Genomic DNA, 15,526 nt, shown 5'->3' on the forward strand with positions numbered 1-15,526 from the left:
AAGTAAATTAATATATTCTACAATTTCCATCTCTTAACTCTTTCAATTGAAATATATTTTACCTTTATTTCTTCTGTGGATTCATAAGGTTCATGAGTGACATTTTCAACTTCCACCATGAGAACAGGATTGGAAGCATTAAGTTCTGCTTCTTCTGGTGATTTGCCAGCTATTTCATTAACAATTTTATGAAGTTTTCGTCTTCTCCTTCTGTGAGAATTATTATCTATTAAAAAGAGAGAGGAAGAGAATCGCAACATCAAGCCTTTATAGAGAGTATAATGGAAAATTTGCAAAAAGTAATAATATAAAAATTTCTAAATGCATATTATAAAAAATAGCAAACATTTTATATTTCAGATACACTTGATTATATTTTGATATAAGTTAAGGTGGTAGTACAATATTCTAAAATGATATACATACATATTCACCATGTGTACAAGGTGCTAATTTTGTTTATTAATTGAAGGCTTAAATGTAAACATTCCAAAATTCAGCTGGTATTTTATTTTAATATAAAAATGAAATTTTAATAAAGAAATTTGTATTAAAATAAGAAAAAAAAATGTTTACTTAAAAAAAGGGGAGGGGGAACTCATTTGTAAGACTTATAATAGTGTTTATCAGCCACCAAAGAAATAATTGTTTTTGTGCAGATAGGAAAAATACAAAAAAATATAGTCAGGAACTAATTAAAGTCATTGCTGAAAGAAAACAAATGAAAAGTGAACATGGAATTTACAAAAATTATATATGAAGTATTTTAAAATAAAAATTCCTGCCTTTTAGAAGAGTAAAAATTGATTAAATAATTAAACATGAATTATTTCATATTTCATTTATGAAGTGTTGTTTCAACTGAATGCCAATGGTGTGGATTTTAATTGGCTTTGAATATATCATAATAAATGCAAAAACCTCAGACAAGTCCGTAGATGTGTCACCTAGCTCAAAAAGGATGGAAATGATGAGGGAGTTGAAATGTTCATGTTCTTATAACTTCCTTAATATTGAAGATTAAAAAATAAATCAAATTAGCCAAATTAGTGCCTAATTAAGATGAATAACTTTCGTACTGAAAGTTTTTTGATAACTGCAAAATCTTAGAAGTTAGGGGCTAAAAATAGATTTTCAGGCCCTAATTTTGACTATTTTTAACATCAACAATTATGTTGCCAGTTTTGAAAAAAAAAAAAAAAAAAAAACTGAATAAAACTTTTACTTTTTTTTCATTTCCATAGTTTAGAATTGTTTAAATGTACATGGAATAGATTTAATAGCTAATTAAATAAAAATAAAGAGAAAAATTTAATGGTTACATTATGTAAAAACAATCAGTTAAAAAATTTCCAGAAGCTGCATGTTTATTAGTTCTTTATACATATTTTTTAAATAAACCTTGTTATTTCGAAGATTTCGTTAATTTGATGGTCCTTTGGCTAATGCCTGCCATATTATTGAGAATATACTGTAGTAAAAAAAATTATATTGATAAAAGACAATCATTATGGCTTTCACCCTGGGTACTTTTATTAACCAACTAACAGCAATTAATCTTCAAGAAAAATTAACAAAGATACCATGTTAGTCTATTCACTAATTCATGTTAACCTATTCAAATAAAAAACAATGGTGCCAAAAAATATTTTTTAAAAAGTTATGATAAACTTTTTTTTACCCCAATTAATAGTTATAATTGAAATATTTATATATGCAGCAATTAGATCTTAGTTCCAATAGTAAGAAAAACAAACATTTTTTTTCCCTCCATTATAAATAAAAAAATCGAAAGATAAATTTATACTTTTTATTATAAAATATTATTGTTTACATTTAACAGAAAGAAAAATAATTGCAAAGAACAGTTAATTTCCTCAAATATGTTAAAAAAAATCAATAGCAGAAATAAGCTTTAAGTTCTTGCCAACTAATATAAAATTTGATACTTGCTAATAACTTCAACGCTTTACAATAATATACTTATTGTAACAAGCTTAGATGTGCATATTACTTTAATTTTTTAATTCAATATTATTTATTTTTAAATAAATACTACATTACTTGATAACAATATAACCATTACTTATAGTTGCTTCAGTATGTAATATTTCCTTTTTACTTCATCATAAAAGAAAAATAAAAAAGGTATTATAATCATAAAAAAAATTCAAAATTAAGATTTTGATGAAACTGTTTGTTTTCAACCTCCCTTCACACAGAAGACATATTTTTGGTAATATATCCATCTATAAATCAGTCTGTAACAAAGATAACTCAAAAATGCTTTGAGATGGTTAAATGAAATTTCATATATGGTCTTTCCACAGATTTTTATCAAACACGGAGCAAAATCTGTTCAAAGGAACTTTGTTTGTCCAGCTGTTTGATTACAAATGGACTCAATAATTACAAAATGCAAAGAGTAAATAAAATTTTGTAACAGAGACTTATCATTTATATTTCAAACAGAGATTTATATCAAATTTTTAATCAAACCTGTTGAGTGGTTTACCATCTGTTGGTCTTCACTTTTTTTATGAATGTAAATGTGATAATTCATTATCGCAATGACTTTAATCAATGGAATTTGTTAATCAATCAGTAGAATCAATTGAAGTAGTTCCGTCTCAAATTTTGGTGTGAATCCTTCGGCAAAAGAAATCCAAAACACGTATTCTCAAAAAAGATTCAGTAAAAATTGTAAATACATGCTAAAGATCTGTACTTTGTAACTATCACCAGAGCTGTAATTTGTAGCTACTTTGCCTGGCGTTAGTGAATGCAATTGAAGGTATTCACGGCTTTATCTGAGGTCCACAATTTTATGTGGGGAGAGGAGGAAAAATTAATTAAAGGGTATATAAGAATGTTTTAGGAAGACTCTTGGCTATTGGTTTTTGTCCAAGGATTGAAAGAATTTAAAAATTATAACTTAGATGAAAAGGAATCTACATTTGCCTTCCAGCTTGCTGAGAGGGGGAAAAAACATATTAAAATCTTGAAATCTGATGCTAACAATTCAGCATAAAATTAATATGATTTAAATTTGTAAGTATAGAAATTTCTTACCATCGACAACTTGTTTATTTATTTTGATCCTGTAAAATAACATATACATAAATCAGAAGGACAAAAATACAAATATTTAAAAACAAAACATTTAAATAAAAAAAGGAACATTTTTATTATTATTAAGTTTACCTTCGATAAGCCATAACGACCATTCTTAAAGTTTTTCCTAAATCTTGAAGTTCATGAATTTGTACAAATGTTCCAACATTATATATGTCATCTAATTTTTCAACAACTTCTGAATCACTAAAAGAGACATTTCGTTAATGTAAATAAAGAGAATAATAATTTTGTAATAATTCGCAAAAGAGCTTATTTGAATCAATATTTAATATGCACTTATAATAGAGTATGATATATTTTTCAAACCTCAAAGACATATAAAAACTTTTAAACATTCTACTGGTCAAATGAATTTTTAATGCCAAATTTTTTTCAAGCTTAAAACAATTAAAACACATAGTAAATGTGGAAAACTCAGTTTTCTTAAATAATGACACACAATCTTTCATATTTTCTACTTTTTAAGTCTGAAAAATTAATTTTAAATAGTCAGTACAAGTTAATTAAAACACTTTAATAAGCAAATGAATATAAAGGGAAAAAACAGAATGATTTTATTTACCTTTCAAATTTTTTCATAAATACTCCAGCATATGGTTGATTCAATTTCACTTTTCTTCGAATCAAATCAACCAGACTTGGATCGGAAATCTAAAAATTTGAATTTGTGGAAAAAGATTGGATAAATAATTTAAATTTACTAATTTTTGCTCCATATTTTCAAAGTTAAATCTTAATATCAAACAGAAAAATAAAAACAAAAATATATATATACACTAAAAATAATAGAAGAATGCTATATTTTCAAGTTTAAATTTGAATTTTTTTCATTAATATATAAAAATTGCAATAATGAATTCCATAAATAATAACAAAAAAATTATAAACACGAAATCCATATTTAAAAACAGTAAAAAATGAAGTAAAAATTGCAAATTGCAATAATTTTTTATTACAATACAAAAATTTTATGAAAATTAAGCTGAAGTAAAATTTATTTTTTAAAATAACAAGCCTTAAGGAAAATTTTTTTTATAAGAGAAACTTATTTAAATATTTAACATGCAATATTATGCAAATATTTAAAAATGAACAAAATGATGTTTTAGCATTATTTTTCTCAGCATTGCTTCCTCATAAGGTTGGTAGCTGGCGATAGTTAATCAGAGTTGCCACTGAAATCCGGAAAAAAAAATTAATTATCTTTGCTTTCTTTGTATGTATATTCAAGATAAGAGGAAATGTGCAAATAGCACTCGCATGCTAAAATGGAATACGGTTTTAAGGAGTAGAAAAAGCAAGGAAAGAATTTTGAATAATTTAACACTATTCAAAATAGCCTATTAAAAGAGTTTGTGTTCATACACAGAAACAAATTTTCAATTTTATCTTTATTTATTATCTAGAATTTAGCAAGACAAAAATTTTATATTAAGGGGAGGGGGTATATTTCCTCTCATGCTCTTTAAATAAAGTCACAAAATTAAGAATTTGAATTTGGGTGAAATAAAACAAAATATTTTTGTTATCTTGATACAAATCATTTAAAGATTACTTTAAAAAAAAAAACATTACAAAGCAAGATTACTTTTTTTTAATTATTTATTCATTTTTGCCAATTCAAGTATTTGCGCATCAATTTCTACTGATTTTTCGGCCATCAGTTTCATGGAGCTAAAGGACTAATCTGTAACAAATAATGTATGATATTTCTATAAGGCCAAACTTACATTTTTTTAGTTATTTCACATTTAGTTACCAAATGTAAAAATATTTTTGAGATATCACTGAATGTATTAAAGTGATACTACAAGATTTAATGTCCATAAAAATCTAGCTTTAAATTATTGTTCTTGAACTAAAAAGTTCAAAATTGGTTTATTTTCTGGCATTTTTGCCTTTGATGTGTCATCTTTTTCTGTATTCCTTAGAGATACAAAGTCCAACATCAATGATGTCTCTTTTGAAATGGCATGCAGTCTTGTATGTTTTCCTCTTTTGTGCTAATAAGTGCCTGTTTTCCCAATTACTTAGGTTTATCTTCTTACAAAGCAAGCAGTACGTAATAAATGGATCATGTGGACCTCCTTGAATCCATTCAGAAAAACCAGAATTGATTCTTTTAATCTATCCAATCCATATGCAAAATAGATTTTGAGCAGCTCATTGTTTTAAAAATCTAAAATATACTTTGAATAAGCTCACAGTTTCTTAAATAATAAATAAACCATTCATTACATTCAAGTATGGTTGACTAAACACCTTTGGGGTGGATCCTAGCACAGCCCACCTCTTGGAGTCTTTTTGAATTCTCGCCAAACGAATGGCAATAATGTCGCCAATGTGGCAACTTAGAAGGTTTTTTTATTTTATTTTTATTATTAGTTATTTATTTATTATTATTTCTGGCCTTCAAGTATCGTTTTTTAATTGAAAAATAATAATAATAACAAATATTCATTTAGTAGTCAACTTGGCGAGATTTCAAATAAGTCGCTAAGAGGTGGGCCCATCTAGGATTTTACCCACCTGTGTTCCTTCCACAGATTCAAAATTGTTAATCCTACCAGAAAAATAAATTCTATTTTTTCATACATTTACAGAAGCCTCATTCATGCTCATTAGCTGTAATTCAAGAATCTCATGGGAAAAGAACAACTGTCTCACAAATCGAAACTGGAACAATCTGTACAGAAAAAAAGGGACAATTTCCACATACAATCACGAATGGAATTGTTTTATTTTTAGAAGATATGACTAAGATCTTTTATTCTTGCAATCCTTAACGGTCAACTTTTATTAAACAAAGGAAAAAAGAAACTTAAAATTCCACGTTTTATTGAACATTTTCAAATTCCCCTACATTTTCCCGTTTTCGTAGGACAGCTTTTAAATTTCTTGTTCTCCCAGTGGCATGACAACCTTGTTAATGCTTCTGATAAAATCTAGCATAAAATATATATTAAGAGTAAAAAGTTGTTCTTGGAATCCTTTATAATACCTACATTCCATGACATGACTACCATGACATTTGTTAAAACTTCTCTAAGCAGAATTGCAAGAAATTTATATTGCTTGATTTCAAACCAGTTATAAAGAATCATGACAGTAAATAAAGACTAAAAAAGAAATTATATCAAGATCAAAATAAAATGTTATAAATCCGGCTGAAGCAGAAAACCCCTTTAAAAATAATTTTTACTTATTTTAGAATAATACTAACAAAGATTAATAAATTCAAAACTTGAAATAGATACATTTTTTTATTTACATCCGCTTTTGAAGTTACATTATGGGTCACTACTGACAGAATTTATGTAAAAATAATGTTTACATAATCCTATACTATTTACTGAAAATTCAAAAATATTGAAGAAAATTGTTTTTAATTTATTAATATACTATTTACATATATACTCAATAAATGACGTATTAAAGAACAGCTTAAAATAAAATAAATATTCATTTGACAAAAGTTAATCAGTTTTGTGTATATTTACGATCCCTGGCTCAGGAGGCGATTTTTAGATCATGCAAAGTTCTAATTATATATTATGAAATCATCATGTCAATTATACGTGGGAGCCATAAATACCAATTAACCACTTAAAAAATTACTAATGTATAAAAATAAACAGATGTTGTTGAGAAAAAAATTACATAAGTTATCTTATTAGATCAAAAGAAAAAAGAAATTGTATATGGCCAACCTCCAATATTTTAATGAATTTTGGAAACACTGGATTTCGACTGACAGCTAAAACTGGAACGATGGGCCAAACTTCTGGAACAGTCATAGGTGTGAGAGCACCCATGTGTGGTGGAGTATATTGTGGTGGTGGTTCTAATTCTGGTTCAGTTTCAGAATCCTCACCTCCATCTCCATCATCACTACTACTTGAACTAGCATTATTTGAGTCATCTTTCTTCTGAGTACAATACATAACTAATGGCGATGAATGAAAATTTCTTACAGAAACATTATTTAAATTATAATCAGGTGTATACGTAGAACAAATAGAATTAATTTTATATAGATTTCGTCTTACAGATGATAAGCTGACTTTTGAATTCAAATTAATGTGTCTAAAAACAACTGGACGTTTCTTTGAATGCAAAAGCAGTCGTATTGACATAGATGATAAAGAAGACACTTCTTTTGTTAAAGTTAGTAACGAGGACATTGTACAAGTTTGATGTCACCAAAAAAAGAACAGACAGAATTATGATGAAAATTAATTAATTTTATGGAATATTTCCTAATAAAAATGCAAACCGAGAGGTTTTTCATTAAGATGAGGGCCGGTGCTTAAATACATGCGACAATTTTATTTACGAAACACAACAATCTGCCTGTTGCCAACAGATGAAAGTACAGAATTAACTGTCAAAAACGGTAATTTTCGGATTTTTGTTTTTAATTTTGGTTTTGAATTCCTTATAATATTTATGTTTTGTAGTAACACCATATTTATAAAGCTATTTGAATTTACAAAATTTGTGAGATTCATATGAATACATCTTCTTTTCTTGAATCTGTTCTCTATTTTTCATATCCGTAGAAAATACAATGATTGAAAGAGAATTTCACATCGAATCAATTTTGCTCTTATTTACTTTTTATTTTGAGACAGACTAGGATGTTTGTTCTGCTTCAGAGAAATGCAGGTTCCTTGTGCTATGTTCTGAATAAAGAGATTATTCATTCATAAACAAATGTGTAAATACCTAAAAAAAAAAATCTGTCACTTTTCATTCATATTATAAACCGCGGTTGTAGTAGTACAGTGAAGTGAATGGAAAAGTTGGTTTTGGATCAAGATCGAGTGATGCAGCTTTATGTATGAAATATACAGATTAAAGTTGGTCTTTTATTTTGTTTACTGTGTAGCAATACGTTGCTAGATATCACGATCTCATTTTGAAATGTAGTAATGTATTCTATCTTAAGTAATCACATTCCTTAAACGTATGGAATCTGAATAAGTTTTGATATGCAAGACGGGACACGATCATGGCAGATCATAGCAAGGAGGAACTAGAAAATCGTTTACGGAGACACTCACATAGTACTCCAGGTAGTCAAGAAGATGTTCGTGAAGGAAGTCTTCAAGAAGAGTTTGATCCATTTCTCGGAGAAGGAGATTTTTTCGAAGAAAATGTCAACATTTCTCTGACAGCCCCTCCTCAAACACAGTAGGCATTAAAAACTTCCTTTTGTATTTTTATGTATTGTCCTTCACAGTCTGTTGTTCATTTCAAATTTGGAATAAAATTACTTATTAATTTTATTAGTAGTGCTCATCTTTTTTTTTTTTTTTACTGCAAAGAAATGTGATTATCTTTTTTAAAGTGGTACTGACTGCTTTTGTATTTGTTTACAACTGTTAACTACGTCTGTGTTCGCTTAGTTATAATTGTTACCATGTTGTACTGCTTATTTTTATTTCATGTACCAATTATTGCATATTTATTTTTCTCCACAATGGGGGACTAATTTAATTCTTATTTTTTTTAAGTGACATCAAGCATCTAAATTAGCAGCATATGATCATTTTTCTTGCAACTAATATTTATGAATTCTGAAAATAAATGAATTATTTACCAATTTTCTGCTACAGAAGTTCTTAAAGTATCTTTTTAATGATAAATATGTTACATTTGTTGCTCTTCCCAATTTCTTTTAAAAAAATTTATTGAAAATTTGCTGATAATTCAGTTTTAGTTATCAAGTATAAAATATGAGTTCTCAAGTCATAATCGCACACAAAATGAATTTTAAGATTATTTTGTATGAATGATGTAATTATCTATTGGCTTTAATTAGTACTTGTTTATATGTTTAATTATACCCTTATTGATGATATAATATCATATATATCTTTATGATCAATTTATCGCCAGTTTCTCTCTTTTTAAATTTAAAAAAAATTTAAAGGACTTTTAATTAATTGGTTAAATATTGAAGACAACATTCTGTGAACTTATCAACTAAATCAAATCACAGAGCAAATTATTTTTGAGATATTTCATACCTACAAACACTGTTGCTGTATTTTCCTTTGCATTTTCAGATTAAATTTGTTATTTAGAATGAATAACAATTTTATTATTATTTTTATCAAAAAAGCATTAAAACAGCTTCTTAGTCTCATTCTCTAGTACTGAAAGATTTCATTCTTTCACTGGATTTACTATTCTTTTGCTTAGTTTAATTTCAGTGAATTTTCTTTCCTTTTCTTTTTTTTTTTTTTTTTTCTTTTTAGTTTTGACGAAAGTTTAATTTGGATTTATTAAAATTCTGTTAGCAAGTTCTTGAAAAATGGAAAAGATATTTAAAAAAAACATTTGCTGTCTGTATATTTCCAGTAATTTAATTAATGTGAATAAAAATCAGAAATCGTGGAAAACAGATGGCACATATACGAAGAAAAAAAAAAAAGATATTTAACAGTATCATATTGTTTTGCATCATTCCTGAAGTATTTTTTCATGTTCTCTCTTGCATTGTCCACTTTTTCTCATAATGAAACAAAATTGGTACATAGTGTTTCTTTTTATCCTTGCTGTTTAATTCTGTATTTTTCAAGAATATTTTGGATGCTCTTAGCATTGACAGATAAAAAAAAAGTAATTTATTTACTAAGATTTTTTTTCTTTCTTATTAATCTTGTTTTCTTCTTCTTTTTTTCTTTGTTATATAGTTTAGCAAGAGTATTTGTTTTATGTTTTTGTGTCATAATTTTGAAGTAAGGAGTTGAATCATTGTTTATGTTACATTAACAATTTTAACTTTAAAAAATAGCAAGGTTAGTTTTATTATTTTGTATAGTTGATTGATGAGCATGAATTTACATAACACTATAAGAAAGAGTTTTAAGATATTGATTGAAGAACATCTTCCCATATTGTCTTCTGATTGATATCCTCTTTATTTTGATTGATTGATTTTCTTTATTTTAAATGAAATATCTTTTTTTATATGATTTTTCCTTTAGCATCTTTTCATATTAGCATTAAAATCAAATCCTTTAGATGGTAGATTAAGTAAAAAAATAGTATTAGTAAATTTTTCCTTAAGCATAGTTTGTCTCATTATCTATTGATAATTTCATTTCCTTAATTATTCTAATATTTCTGTGCTATTATAATACTGACATTTCTCTGCAATTTCTAAATTCCAGCTCTTTATTGTATTTGCCTCTCTTATCCCCTGGCTTTTAAATATTTAGTAGCATAATGCAAGTTTACATTTTCATTATCTGTATTGTTGTGAATTATATAAATTGCCCTCTCATTTTGGAAGCAAAATCTGATTATTTCTGAAGTCCAATCTAGCAATAATTAATTTGAACATTGGAAACTGTTTGAAAGGTACATTTTTACCTGATGCATGAATTCATTTGGATGATTCATCAGCATTTTATGTGATGCTTTATTGCAATGTAATTTATATGTCATTATATAACCGGTACCTTTCCCACAAACAATTCTGCATGCTATTTGGAAATGCTTTTTAACAATTTCTCTGGGAAATAATGATAGAACATTTATTTTTAAACTTTGTCATTTCTCCAAACTAAAATTGCCTATATGCTCAATTTTTCCTTCAGAAATGTATTATTTTTAAAGGTTTTTATGTTCACTCGAGCCTAAACAATAAATTAATAAGATTTCCTCATAATTTCTCAATCTTTTTTTTATAATTAACAAAGCTAGAAGTCTCGATAATCGGAACATTAGTAAAAAAATCTTGAATTTTAAATTTAACAGTAAATATTTTTTTCCTGAAATGAATTATTTCAGGTAGAAAATTATTTTAGGTCTTCTCTTTTATATGATTAAAAAGAAGGATGAGAAACCTCTCTCTCCCTCTCTCTCTCTTTTTTAATTTTATGCACTCATTTTTATATCTATTATATAAGCTTCTAACAAATCTCAGTTGTATAAAGGGATTATAGATTAGATTATTATAGATTAGATTACATTATTATAGATTATTTATCATCATTCCTTGCCTTATAATAATCTTACCAAAATAGGGAGTGGTTGAACTTTTAAAAATTAACTAGGCTTTGCTTTTCAAAATAGGAAAACATCACAAAAATAGATATTTATATTAATTTCTTCTGTTTTATTTTTTCCCTCAAAATTTTATCTTTTCTAGGAATTTCTAAATCAAATAAGTGTTTGTTTATTAATTTAGAGATCTTTATTTTTTTTCCTCCAAAAGTAAAATTCAGGATTAAAAGTGTGTTGCGCACTGAAAGTTATGTTTGCAGACTGAAATTATTACTAAGAAAAAAATGAGCCTTGAAAGAAAGCCATTTATTACAAATAAACATACTTCTTTTTGATGCATTCTAGATTTTGTATCTTGGTTATGCTTGTGCAGAATAGGTTTATATGTATCCTGATTTATGGATATTATTCAGATTAAAAGTAATGCTGTTTTTTTAAAGGATGGATGAACATTTCATTTGAATTTTCTATTTCACTTCTAAATTTCCCCTTTAAATTTTATTGTAAAATGTTTTCATTTTGCTTTCCTGTTCTTTTTTTTTTTTTTTTTTTTTTTAAGATAATGTGTTTTAAAATGTAATAATAAATTTGGAATTTGCATTTTAAGCAGATTAGAGAATTTCTGAAATTTTATGGAATTTGTTCAATACTGATTATAACATTATGTATTAAATCTATTAATGAAATCAAAACTGATAGCTTTTGAAGGTTTTATCTTATCTTTAATAGAGAAACAGATGTTAAGATAGGTAACAAATGGCAAACAAACGTATAGAAACTAGTTTGTTGGTTGTACAATCAAGGGACAGTCAAGAAAAGCTTCTCTTTGTATTACAGTTGATTTACATATATTAAATGTTTGTGTCAACTATTTACATTAAATTTTGATTGTTAAAAAAAATTGCCATAATTATCTTTTAGGTATAATAATGGCTTTGATCTTTGTGATCATGCATTTAGCTTAATGTCTATATTAATTATAGCTTGCATATTGATACCGTAGTAATTCACAGATGTTACTTTATCAAAGAAAATTAAGACAGCTTTAATTGAAAATAACTATTTTTTAAACTACATGAAATTAGAGACCATAAGTATTTTGTATTTTCTCTCTCAATCTTTTTAACAACTTATACCTACTTTAAATTGCAAGTGTAAAATTTGTAACTTTACTTTTCTTTTCAATTGCATCATTTGATTGCTGTTTAAGAAAAAAAATTCAATACATTATTAGAAAAACTCTTAATTTCTTTGGATTGTATTTTTTTAGTAAAAATCTTAGGGAAAAAATTATTACTTTGTAATATTTTTTGTAATAATTTAGTTTCATTATTAATATTTTTGTGTAAATTATGCAGTTGATAAATTTTTTTTTTTTGACTTTTACTATAAGGTAAAGGATTGTTGAATGTTGCAACTCATTTATGTACAAAGATATTGAAAAATTCTGGTTACTTTTTATGATTATTAAAAAAATTATTCACCTCTTTTCATATTAATTTTCTAACTTATAATAAGTTTAAATGTAAAATCAACAGTGAAAAGGAAATATCCCTTTAGATAATGCATTTTTTGAATTGTATGAATGGTTTAAAAATTCATTGCAGTTCATGTGCAAATAATATGTGCATAAATTCATTGCAGTTAAATCAATGAGCAAATCTAAATATTTATTAGCAATTCCTTCCATTGTCAGATTTGAGAAAAATTACTATATTTTTGTTTGTTTTGATTACAACAACAAAAAAAAGTATGTAAATGTTTTATCCTTTTTTTTTTTTCTTCTTTTTTTTTACATTTCTATCATTATGAATAAATTAAGGTGCATTTTCATTTTCAACAAGCTGCAGAACTTTTTACTCAATTTTTCTTTAGTAAATATTAAGAAACAAAATCTCTGCTTTAAGAATTTTTCTAATGTGTGTGTGTTTAAAGCAATAGATTTTTTGAATCTTTTTTATATGGCTTCGCTAATAATCTCCAAACATTTTTATAGTAGGAATTTATCATTGTTTTAATTACTGTTTATATATTTTCTGCCATCTACTTGATTCAACATTCAGTTAGCTTTATATTAAATTTAATTTGCATATTTGTTTAAAAAACTGATTTTATTTCTAAGGTATTCTTTTATTGAAGAATTTTTTTTTCATGTTTGAAGTTCTTTTTAAAATTCCTACAAAATTGTAATTTTTATCCATATAAATTCACAGAGGTAAGGACTTTTACTAAAGAGATCTTTACATTTGAAATGCATTTCATTTGTATGGAGTATTTTATTTGTCAGATTATATTTTTTAGGAAAGGAATGCAGAGAATTTTCAAATTTTACTATTTTAAAAATTTCATCTGTCTTTTTACTCAGAAATATTCTACATTTCCATTATATGAGTTGAAATTATCCCACTTTTGGCTTTTATAATTGGATTGTGCTGATTTCTTAAAGTCCTAATATTAAAAATAGAGAAAAAATACCTGCATTTAAAAAAATGCCTAATTAAATGGTTGTCAGTTAATTTTATGAGACTTTCAAAGTGATTTCTTCTTTGTATACACTATGTTTTATTCAAAGCAAAACAAAAAACTTTAATTACATTTGAATATAGAAATGTGCCCCTAAAATGTTTTTTAATATATATTAGCACTTATTAATGCACATTGAATTTATTGCCAGATTAAAGATACAAAGAAATATCTTTTTGCAGGTGGTATCATGGACGTCTGGATAGGTATAGCGCCGAGCTTCGGCTTCAAGCTGCAAATAAATTGGGAAGTTATCTCATTCGTGAGAGTGATCGCAAGCCTGGATCATATGTTTTGTCATACTTGGGACATACAGGAATTAATCATTTCAGGTATATTGTTTGAATTAATTATTTTTGAAATTCTAATTTATTTGTAAATATTATATTAATCTATTAAAAGAAATTATCATGAGGAAAGTCAGTAGAAGAAAGAAGTGAAACATTACTTTTGAAGTTAATGTAAAAATAAATGCAAATAAAAATGAATAAAGATAAAAAAGAAACATTAAGTACTAATAAAGATGAATGCTAGAAAATGTTATTATTAAAATTATTTTAGTGCTTAAATTAACCTTACCAATAATTAATTAAATTTAAAAGTCCAAAATATGTGCATATGCTGGTGTTATATGTGGTATATATATATATATATATATATATATATATATATATATATATATATATATACAGTTTTTCCTAAGTTGCTGATTATTTTAAAACAAAAATCTAATGATAAACCCAGGATCATTTTAATGTATGCTCATTTATAAGATAAATATAACAAAAAAATATATATCAACATCATTTAGATACAAAAAAAAAAAAAAATTCCTTTGGAATTACAGAATTTTTGAGTGTAAGTTTTTGAGGCATTTGCATTAAAATTAAAGTTAAAATAACTAATGTAATTTTCTGTAATGACCCCAAAACATTTTAAATTTCTTTCAAGTATTAATAAACATATTTTTATATTGTAAAATTTGTATCATTGTTAACTTCTGAGAAATTAATTATTCTTTTTATATAATTGATTGTCATTCTCATTAGCTTCTTTAGTATGTCTCAATATCACATTTAATGTTGAAAAAAAAAACTTACCTTATTTAACAATTTACTATTGTAATTATACTCTTAAAAATTGCACTATCTTAAAAATCATGAATTTTGCAGGATAACTGCTGTGTGCGGGGATTATTATATTGGCGGTAGGCAATTTGATTCCCTTTCTGATTTGATTGGTTACTACACAAGTTGGTCAGACTTGCTGAAAAAGGAAAGACTTGTTTACCCTGTTGCACCTCCTGAGGTAAGATTTCTTCCATTTATAAACATTTCTGAGTGTAGTGTAGATTTAATGGATATGTATAATTTTTAATATTATGTATAAAAAAATTAGTACAAATTAATTTACTTTTTGTAGCCGGTTAATGATAAGAAACGAGTTGTGGCCATTTTACCATACAACAAAATGCCGGACACTGATGAAATAAGGTAATGTTTTCATCCATGAGACATTTGCAATTCTTTTTCTGAAATGTGGATTGTATAACTAGAATCAGCTTTATACATAATTATTTTTCATCAATCTTGAAATTACTGATATCCAAATAATTTTAAAAATTAGATTAAAATATATTGCTGACATTCAACAATTTCTTTACTTCTTTCTTAACAAATATCAAAGATTATAGATAAGAGAAGAGGGCAAGGTTAGAATTATAGATTGTCAATGAGGATTTCATTATCATTTAATGTTTTTTAAATTATTTTTTCTGAATTTGATGTTAAAAATATATTTTTGCAATTATCAGTTGAAATTGTATTATTCAAAGACTTCTAAA

At 25.8% G+C, this 15,526-nt stretch overlaps 2 protein-coding genes across 3 annotated transcripts in view; one reads left to right on the forward strand and one right to left on the reverse strand.

Annotated features, from left to right (window-relative positions):
* The window catches only part of LOC129968512 (lon protease homolog, mitochondrial-like), a 30,966-nt gene extending 23,483 nt beyond the window's left edge, over window positions 1-7,483 (reverse strand). The window contains exons 1-5 of the mRNA XM_056082481.1: window positions 6,849-7,483; window positions 3,701-3,789; window positions 3,205-3,321; window positions 3,073-3,101; window positions 63-226 (exon numbers count right to left, since the gene is read on the reverse strand). Coding sequence (XP_055938456.1) covers window positions 63-226; window positions 3,073-3,101; window positions 3,205-3,321; window positions 3,701-3,789; window positions 6,849-7,322 — 873 coding nt within the window. The 5' untranslated portion in view covers window positions 7,323-7,483. The remainder of the gene's footprint in view (window positions 1-62; window positions 227-3,072; window positions 3,102-3,204; window positions 3,322-3,700; window positions 3,790-6,848) is intronic.
* A 453-nt stretch (window positions 7,484-7,936) lies between these two features.
* Window positions 7,937-15,526, forward strand: part of LOC129963518 (ras GTPase-activating protein 1-like) — a 35,473-nt gene continuing 27,883 nt past the window's right edge. For both annotated transcript variants that reach the window (XM_056077950.1, XM_056077958.1), the window contains exons 1-4: window positions 7,937-8,334; window positions 13,866-14,015; window positions 14,856-14,991; window positions 15,106-15,176. In XM_056077950.1, coding sequence (XP_055933925.1) covers window positions 8,153-8,334; window positions 13,866-14,015; window positions 14,856-14,991; window positions 15,106-15,176 — 539 coding nt within the window. In that variant the 5' untranslated portion in view covers window positions 7,937-8,152. The remainder of the gene's footprint in view (window positions 8,335-13,865; window positions 14,016-14,855; window positions 14,992-15,105; window positions 15,177-15,526) is intronic.

Source organism: Argiope bruennichi, chromosome 1, assembly GCF_947563725.1.
Source record: "Argiope bruennichi chromosome 1, qqArgBrue1.1, whole genome shotgun sequence".
NCBI classification, from domain to species: Eukaryota; Metazoa; Arthropoda; class Arachnida; order Araneae; family Araneidae; genus Argiope; species Argiope bruennichi.